We start from the raw sequence: 10,325 nt of genomic DNA, 5'->3' as shown, positions 1-10,325 counted from the left end.
AACATGCTGCAAAATAATAAAAATGTACTTCGTTGGGATCAATCGTCCCTAACCTTTTCGTGGTTTGAATTTCAAGATGGAAGTTAACCTACCGCTTTATTGTTGGCTAATGATGTTATACGCCTGATTGTTAGTGTTGCTGCCTGTTAGTTACTTCACTCTCTTAATTGCAATGTATCTGTGTGCTGACGCGTCATTTTGCGCCCGCAAGCTATAGCAGCGTGTGAAAATTTTCACAACCGCTTTGTGTGACGCAAAACCGAAAATGAAACCGTTGGCTGTGCCAGTAGTTTTGAGTATACGCGGCTGTTGTTGCGCGTCATGGTTCGTGGTTATGGCGCAACAAGGTTGTCGCAAACTAAAGTGTAACTATAAAAGCACACATAAGTATATAAACATGTGCGTGAGTATGCATACAGAGGTACGTTTGAACAAATGTATATCTGAGCAACGCCATGCATTTGCTTTTGTGGAATTTGTGTTTTAATGAGCGAAAAAATATTTCCCACTCGTTGGCAATTTATGTGTTGTTACAAAGGTGGTTACTTATATTGCTTGACAACCTTTTCTATGCCTATGGAGATCACTGTATTACTAGCCGAGATAGGGTGTGAGCCACACAGAGTCAGCATCTTTCCGGAGGCATACCTTTAGACGTTTTTAAAAATAAAATTTGGAGTCTCTGAATTTAACGCAATTAAGTGAAAATGGAAAAATGCAGCTTTTTTTAAGTAAGACCGCATTGTCAATAAGCCTCATATAAAGTAGTAGACAAGATTGTTTGAGCTGAAGTGTTATATTCGTACTGAACCGAATCAAAATGTGATTGAGTATATAATCTCTTTGTATCACTTTTTGCCCACAACGTTTCATCTATTCAAGTTATTATTATCTGCACACAAACATACAAACATTTATTTTGTATTCACTTAGGTGCATCAATCAACCGATTCTGTTGTTTCTGCCGAGTGTCAACTAAATATTATATGTTTATTTATCCTGCCACATTTTATGTTTTTTCTCTCTTTATATAGAGGACTCATAAAATTATCACATGATTTAAATTTGCGTTGCTTATAAGGTGAAATGTTGAAAACTCCGAAAAAAGTAAATCAATAGCTGAAAAGTTAAGCTTAGCAAAAATGAAGGGATAGAACAACTCGTCGGCATTGCGATACCGTAAATCGATCAGGGCTGATCGAAATCAGTTTAATGCTCGCTATTCCCAAATTGCTTCTTTGAATATGGTATGACAATGACGCTTAGAACAGGAATTAAAAAAAATGATTAAATATAATATATAATAGTATATTGAAATCCCTCGGAAACTAAGGGTAAAACAACAAACATTAAGGGCAAAATAATTTACGGGCCATCTGAGGTCGGAAACAGGACACAGGGGGTATTCTAGTCTAGAATTTTGAAAAAATCGATTTTTTTTTGCATATTCTTTAAGACTGGACCTTTAAAAATATATTCCCAAAAGGAATTTTTAAAATTCCTATTATTTACTGACTTATAGCTATTTAAGGAACGCAGCGTGCAACTGCCTGCAGTTAGACTCAAATCTTTAATCGCGTTTTTATCGAAACTAATATTTTCAACACTTCTGACATGATTTCTCAAGTTCTAATGCACCGATTAACTTGAAATTTGGTGTGGACCTTTCTTATATATCTCTCTATGGTTGGAACTAGGATTATTAAAAAATTTTGTTTTTACTATTTTTAAAAAATTTTGATCTTTGCCAAAAAACGGGAAAAAATTCAAACAGCCGCCATTTACCGAAAAAAGTTTTTTTTTATTTATCCTAGTCAACTGCACGATATCGGCATTTGTACTGATTAAAAATTTTATTTTTTTTCTGCTGATCACCCAAAGTGTTGGAATCGTGTCAGGAAGGGCGCACCCTTATTTTCAACCCCCGCCACGCCACCACGCCGCAATTAATCAAATTATCACAAAATTTTTTTTTTTATTTTTTTTTGTATTCTTAAAATATCAATAAATATCTGATAAAAAATTGGATGGTAAAAATGTTCTTATTTTTTTTTATTGGACTTTAAAAAATGCCGTTAAATAGCATTTCTAGACTAGAATACCCCCTTAAGGGCGTGGTTGAATTTAAGAAGGTTAAGAATGATATGATGAATATGTATTTTTTCCCATAACATTCAAATTTATGTGAAAAAATTAAGTAACCAAGTTTTTGCGTATTTTATTTTTATCTTGTGCAACAATTTTTTTCACAAAAAACTTGCAGCAAACTTATTTTCTTATATTTCAAACTCACTGTAGTTTTTTGTTTAAAATTTCTATTATTTCTCCTTATATTAACGAAATATCAAAAACAAACTTAAATTTTTTATAAAAAATCGCAAACCTCTTTAAAAGCCCAAAAAAATATCCAAAGTCCGTGGAAAGTAATTTATTTGTGTGCATTCATATCCTCAAACAGCACGCTTCCCAAATGTGTTTTTCAACGATAACACGTAGCGTAACTTATATAACATATTCGACAGCAGCACGTATCAAAAGAATACACAATTTTATCGCGTGACCTAACACAATGTACAAATACCCCTAAAAGAACTTTTTTTCAATAATCACAACTAAAAACAAATGTACATATGTATATTATATATATTTGTATGCGCATAATTGAGATATTTGTAGAGCGTGGTCACTCCACATAATTGATATCTGAAATGACTTTACCACTACATTTAGTCATGTGGATTGCATTTTGCGCAAGCTTTGGGTTTTTGCTGAAGGAGAATGTGCATAATTTCAGAAAAACTGTACATAACATAGAAATACATTGTGACAAAAAGCACTCGGATATTATATTCTTAATTCCACGGGTAAATGATATTTCAAAATAATGTACTTTCCTAAGTTGTTAGGACTGTTCTTAATTACAATGCCGAATGTGAGCGCGATCTGCCTACCAGCTTTTATACAGCAGCTTCTTAAGTTGGTATACGTCAGTAGTGCGTTGCGATTTTTTCAATGGATAAAAATATCGAACAAAGAATTAGTCTCAAATTTTGAATTTCTTTCCAAATTTTATTTGCGGAATCGTTGCAAATGTTGGAGCAGGATTACTGTGATTCTGTTTTATCACAAACACAAGCCTACGAGTGGTTCAAAGCCTTCAAATACTATCAAGATATTTTTGAAGACATGCCTCATTCTGGACAATCAGCCGCCTCATCAACTGATGAAAATATTAAAAAGTGAAGGACATGGTGTTTGAAAATCGACAGGCAAGCATTAGAGAGATGGAAGGAGACCTCGACATCTCTCGCATTTAAATACTTTTGGTGCATATTTTGGGTATGAAATGCATTCTTACTTGTACCGATAAAGTTGAGTAGTGGGGGAACAAAAAAAGAACAATAATAGCTTTTACACAATGATAATGCACCATTCCATATAGCCACGATCGTGACCAAATTTGAAGCCAAAAACGCCATGAATACCATCGTTTAACCACCGTATGCCCTGGATTTGGATTCGTGTGATTTTTTTCTTATTTCAAAAACTGAAATTGTCGCTCCATGAAACCGATTTTCAGTCGATCGAAGAGGTAAATCGAAGTCCGCTGAAACAGCTTAATCCCATCCCAAAAAGTGATTATAAAAGTGTTTCGATGATTTGATTCAGATTCAGATTCATATTTATTTTAAGCATATAAATATACAGAAAATAGCAAAATTAGCAGCACTAGCTCGAGGCCATCAGCTGGTCTTTACAATTTAATATGATAGTAACAATTGGATGTTATGTCTAAATAACGGATATAAATAAATATTATCATTAATATATAAATTGTACAGTTTATATTAAATTAAATGTGCTATGTTACATGTTATAAGAAAGTTAGATATAGTACTTATATTCGACGATGTTATATTAGTTAGCAGTTTCGATGGGAGAGCTGTGCCAAACATCCTTCGCCTTGTATTGGTAAATTGGGGGCATGCATCTAGTATATGTTTTACTGATGTCCTAGAGGACCTACAAAAGCAGCAGGATCCGTTTCCATTATTTAACAGGTAATCGTGCGTGATCTGCGTATGACCTAGACGAAGCCTTGTGAATAACAAAATGTCTGAATGTTTGGAGTTCGTGGGGTATATAGGCTTTGCTCTGATAGGATTAGTTGCCGCATAATGATGAACGTATTCAATCCATTTCAACAGGGACTTGTTATGTACGTACTGCTTTATTAGATGTTTTAAGTCAGCTTTTTCAAGAGCGTCAAAGCACAGATCCGGTTCTTCATGAATACTTTTCGCCACAGAGTCGGCGAGTTCAATCAATTTCATTTTATTTGCGTGCTTGGTGAGCAGATCACGAACGTAAGTTACTAAGACACTTTTATTGGTAAAATTTTTGACGGCATCAATGGCAGATTGACTGTCTGTACAAATGCAGAATTTACCCTTGGATTTGGATGCTATTAGAGCAGCTTGATAGATAGCAAATATTTCACTGGTGAATATAGAGCAGTGTTTGTCCAGCAAACCTTTTTTTCAAAACCCGTAAATCCTCCGATATAACTGCGAAGGACGTTGAGTAGTTAGTTTTTGAGCCATCCGTAAATATAAATTTGAACGATTTTAAGTATAACTCTAGTTTGGTCTCGAGGAAAACTTGCTGGTAGATAGGGGCGCAAGTATTTTGCTTTTGATAATCCTGAAGGCAATTAATAAATGACGAGTCCGAAAGATTCCAAGGTGGGTATGTACTGTGAGCTTGCCGAGTGGGTTTAACCGGTATATACATTTCTCTAGACAGAGCAACTACGCGATGTAGTGCCGAGAGCCTCTTTGGGAAGCGTTTCCTATTTATAGCATTGAGTATATTTTTATACAGGTTGGAGTTGTTGCAGGATAAAACTTTGTATATAAGTCCAGCGGTCATATATTCCACCCGTTCCGTGAGGTCAGGAAGTCCGGATTCAGCCAAAATGTTACAAACTGGAGTAGTGGTGAAGGCACGTAGGCTTTTCCGCACAGCTGCGTGATATGGAGCACAAAGAAGATTCAAGTTGCTTTTGGCACAGCTTCCATAAATTGGTAGAGCGTAATCAATTACCGACAAAAATAACGATTTAACAATATTAGAAAGAGTAGAAGTATGTACAAAGGACTTTTTTGAGGAAAAGTATTTTACAATGCTAAGGCGGTTTAATAGTTTTTTTCTAATATAATTGCAATGGAACTTAAAAGTATATTTACTATCAAAGAAAACTCCCAATATCTTCAATTCATTAACATTATTTATAGGTACATTTTTATAAGATAGTCTTACATCTGAACAGCGCTTCTTTGGACAAATATGCAGGACATTGCATTTCTCATATGATATAATCGCTCCTGATTCAAGCGACCATACAGAAATATCATCAATGATTTTACTGAAAATGGTTCTCACCGATACTAAATTATCAAGTTTAGTAAATATCAGAACATCATCTGCGTAAATATTGTGATTTATTTTGTACTTATGTATTATTTTGCTAATTTCTTCAAACGCGATAACAAATAAAACCACCGAGAGAGGCGAACCTTGCGGAATCCCATTTTCTAAGTTGTATATGTCGGAAAAGGCGCCGTTTATCTTGACCATAAATCTTCGGTTAATTAAAAAACTTTTAACAAAATTGTAGATTTTAGAGCCAACTGCCCACTTCCTTAATTGTCTTAGAACAATGTGTGCCCCGATACGATCGAAGGCCTTTTCGAAGTCTAGGGAAAGTGCTGTAATATGTTTCTAACTAGACAGGGCACATGAAGAGAAATGGTCGAAAGATAATAGAGCGTCGATTGTGCTATGGCCTTTTTTAAAGGCAGCCTGATTAGGGTTTAGCAATTTATGTTTAGAAGTAAACCACATTAGACGGTTAGCAACTATTTTCTCGAGAACTTTGCTGTTGCAAGGCAATAAGGAAACCGGGCGGAAGCTGGGCAGCTGATCTGCTGGTTTGTTAGGCTTTCGAATAGGGATTATACACCCACATTTCCAACTTTGAGGAATTCTGCCAGAAGAGAAAATGGCGTTGTATAGGTTTAATAGCCTAGTTTTAGTAGAATCAGATATATTTTTAATCATTACATAGCTAATCCTGTCGTAGCCAGGAGCGGAGCCTTTGGCCTTGTTCAAAAAATTATTGACCTCTTGGATGGTGATAGGTTTGTCAATCTCTTTAGCTGAGCGAATAATATTTTGTGGGGGGCGATATATATCGTTTAAAATTCTGGATTTTTGGACAACAAAGTCGTGAGGGAAATTTTTATTATCGGAATAACTAGACCAGTGATTTGCAAATGAGTTAGCAATTTCTTTTGCACAAGAAATGAGATTATTGTTTATTATAAGATGTGGAGCCGTAAAATTATTGTAAGAGCCCGACAGCTTTTTTATACTTTTCCATATTTCTTTAGGAGAAGATGATGGATTGATGTTACTAGTGATGTTTATAAAGCATTCTTTTTTCGCTCTTTTTGCAGAAAGTTTAAATTTGGCGTTTGCTGCCTTATATACCATGAGGTTTTGGTTAGACAGGTTGCGTTTAAAATCATACCATGCATTTTGTTTTATTATACGCAGCTCGGCAAGCTCCTTGCTCCACCAGGGGACATATTTTTTATGCGAATATGGATGAGTTTGTGGAATAGATGAAGTGGCTGCACTAAGTATAATCTTTTTAATAGATTTGGCTTCCTTATTAATATTGTTACTAACGGGATGGATTTGATTTTGCTCGTCACACAGCAATTTGTATTTTTCCCAATCTGCTTTATCAGTTTTAAATCTTGGTATGTGAACAGTCTTAGTTTTTATTTTACCATTTAGGTGGAAAATTATCGGGTAGTGGTCACTGCCACAGAGATTATCTAAAATTCTCCAAGAAAGGAGTGGGAAAATGCTGGTGGTAGATATCGTGATATCAACATGCGTGAGTGACTGATGTGTGGAAAAGTGTGTCGGAGATTTGTCGTTTAAGACAGTTAAGTCTTGGGAAGAAATTAGTTCTTCAATTGCTTTACCCCTCTTGTTTTGTTTGGAGGATCCCCAAAGTGGGCTCCAAGCATTGACATCTCCACAGATAATAATTGGTTGAGGCATTAAAGTTAGAATAGATTTAAACTCCCGTATATCGAAATCCTTACCAGGTGGAAAATATACGCATACCACCGTTAATGTAATGCTACTGGATTTAATTTCAAGCGCAATAATGTTTAAGTTTGTTTCGATGTCGATTCTTCTATGCCAAATGCCTTTTTTGATAAGCACACCAGTCCCGTGTATATTTGTGTTACTTAAGTTGTGGAAGTAAGCTACGTAAGGCGAAGGCGGAATGGGATTATTATGTAAGCCCAGGTGGGTTTCTTGTAAAGCTATAAGGTCGGGCTTAAAATCTGAGATAAGCAGTAGAAGCTCATGATAATTATTAAAAAAGCCGTTCATATTCCATTGTAGAAAATTGAACCTAAATTTATAATAAAGAAAGAGAGACTATGTAATTGAAATTTTTACTAAGTGTACTGAGATTCGAATCATTCATCAGAAGAGTTTGACATGTTAGATAATTGAGTGAGGGAAAGAACTTTGTTAAGAGATGGCAGTGGAGAGTAATTAATATTTGTGAAACTGTAGTCAGTGATTGCTTTGGAATTATGAAGAGAGTCACATGAATTTTAATCATCCATATCGGCTAGAGATGTGCCATTGAAGCTTTTTGATTTTTCAAGAGAAATACTCTCTTCATTATATTGTTGATTAGCTAAGCTATTTCTTGGAAAAAGTGATGTTTGATCGTTGGAGACTTTTAGGTTTGTAACGTTAATTCGTGTAGTATTTAATGATTTGGTGTTGTTGTTATCTGTGTTTACTATTGTTTTTGAAGCAGAGGTGCTCTGTGTAATGTGAGCTCGTGAAGTTTCTGCTGAATGAGGAGTAAGACTTTGAGAGGTCATTTGTTTATGATTAAATGAATTTTGATTGCCGTTTACTTTATTTAATATTGTTATTGGAGTAGAGGTACTTTGTGTAGTACTAACGTGGGAAGATTCTGTTGATGAAAGGGCAGCGGCGTAGGATATTGGAGAACTAACTGGGGGTATTGTTATTTGCGTGCGATAGATATTTCTAGCCTCCATCATGGAGCATTTGTTTTTTGTTTTTATAGCTAAAATATCTTTAGCTTGTTTAAATTTTTTGCACTCAATGGAGGATGAAGGATGTTGTTCCGAACAGTTGGCACACATAATGCGAGTGCATTCCTGTTGGTGTGGAGGCAGTGAACACCTAACACATATTGGCTGATTCTTACACCATTTCCCGGTGTGACCCAGTAGTTGACACACTTTGCATCGCATGGGGTTTGGAATGTACTCCCTCACTTTTACGGAATGCCATGACACATCAATTTTAGTAGGTAATTTGTAGGCATCGAAAGACAATAGAATAACCCCATTGGGGTATTGCTTACCATTGACCATTTTGTTAAATTTGTAAATAGAAGTAACACCTTGACTGCTGAGTTCCCTAACTATTTCTTCATCAGACACATTATTAAGATAAGGAGCATAGATTGTTCCTTTGGTGGTGTTAAGTGAGGAATGAAGTGCACATGTGACACGGCACACTCCATGCAACTCCGTGGTGGTCAAGAACTTTTGTGCTATTTTTTTGTTTTTTACCAGTAGCAGGAGGTTACCATCTCTGAGTTCAGAGATCGACACTACCTCCTTGCTTATAAGCTGAATTGCTCTATAGACGGCAAAAGTCGAAAAATCTGAGATCTTTTTATTTTCTTCCCTGCAGGATAGAGTCAGAAACTTAGGATCTGAGACCGCAACACTTGGTAATTCAGGAAAAAGATTTAGAGATGAACCATTTGTCATTTTTTTTTTTTTTTGCGTGGGGTATCACTTGCAAGTAAAGCAAAGCGATTCTCCCTGTTATCCGTCGCCCCAGGCTGCATGCTCACTATTAATAAAAACTTCACCAAATCAAAATAAAAGTAACTGTGTTCAATAGAAAGGAATAAAGCAGTGCTTTTTGCTAATTAAAGAAGAGAAAAAGATAACGGAATAACCCGCACTGAATAACACAACGATAGCGCGCTAAATACGACCAAACACCTCGAATGCTAGACGCTGACTGTTGACTTGAAAAATCGTTAGCATAAGTGTATTATAACTGGTGGGAATTACTTTGAAGACGATGAAATAAATACTGGATATATTCATTAGTAGTAAAATATACAAATGTTATTATACTGGTGATAATTATTTATTTTATTTATTTATAATAATTCATATAACAAAAAGAGTTTTATTATATAAATACATAAACGCAGCACTGGCTAATGAGGCCTTCAGCTGTCTTGTAATTATAACTAGGTGAAAAATTCTAATTGCTAAGGGTTAGTAAAGATGTAATTTGCTTAAATATATTTTAACAAATCGTTGGTTTTAAAAAAAAAATCTATATACAATCATCACGTTTTTTTCAGAAGGTTCACTTAGTAGTTTTATGAGATCAATGCCAGCGTAGTTGTGGGCTGTTGTGGAAGCATCGGACAGAGGTGAGTAAGCGTTTGATAGTAGCGGTGTCCTCGCAAAGGGGCAAATGGATGGGCTTTTACCCGATAGTAAGTGGGCGTGTGTTATGATAGTGTGTCCAATCCTTAATCGAGTATATGTCTTCATTGCGCTAGTTGGAACTGCTGACGAGTAGATTATACGATTTCTGGCTGGGTTTATGACCGCGTAGTGATGTTTAAATGTTTTCCATTCGCTTGCGTTTTTTTGATGCCTTTTGTGCTTAATAAGGTTAAGAATGTCTTGCTTGGATGAGACGTAGTATGTTAAGGCAGGAGTCCTGGCTACATTTCTTCGCAGCGAGGTCTGCAAAGTGGTTGCCTGTAATACCTGCATGGCCAGGGATCCACATTACTTGGATTTTCTGAGGGGGTACCAATGACCGCGTCTGATAACTTCTATTATGGGATTGCGATTGGAAGGAGACGTTATTGCAGACATACACGATTTGCTGTCTGTACAGATGAGGAACTTTCCTTTAGTCTTTTTTGCGTAATTAACTGCATGAAGGATAGCAGATCCCTTCAGCAGTAAATACAGAGGCCGTTGAGGGAAGAAGCCAATTGCAAATAATTTCTCCTGTGGCAGTGACAACTGCTAACGAAGTGGAATCGGTGGACTTGAGCCATCCGTAAACAATAACTTCCAGCCATTATTTGTGTTATTAGATTCCAGTTCAGCAAAGGTTTGTTGAAAGACTTC

At 35.9% G+C, this 10,325-nt stretch overlaps 1 protein-coding gene across 1 annotated transcript; it reads right to left on the bottom strand.

The window, feature by feature from the left end:
* Positions 1-3,842: 3,842 nt before the first annotated feature.
* Positions 3,843-8,516, bottom strand: LOC120781321. The gene is made up of 2 exons (XM_040113523.1): positions 8,507-8,516; positions 3,843-4,534 (listed from the first exon to the last, which is right to left on the bottom strand). Exons 1-2 carry the CDS (start codon positions 8,514-8,516, stop codon positions 3,849-3,851), a joined length of 696 nt encoding a protein of 231 aa, XP_039969457.1. The 3' UTR covers positions 3,843-3,848.
* Positions 8,517-10,325: the final 1,809 nt, after the last annotated feature.

This window comes from Bactrocera tryoni, unplaced genomic scaffold (genome assembly GCF_016617805.1).
Source record: "Bactrocera tryoni isolate S06 unplaced genomic scaffold, CSIRO_BtryS06_freeze2 scaffold_6, whole genome shotgun sequence".
Classification (NCBI taxonomy): domain Eukaryota; kingdom Metazoa; phylum Arthropoda; class Insecta; order Diptera; family Tephritidae; genus Bactrocera; species Bactrocera tryoni.
Note: the sequence above shows the minus strand (reverse complement) of the source record. Positions and strands in the feature narration are given on the sequence as shown.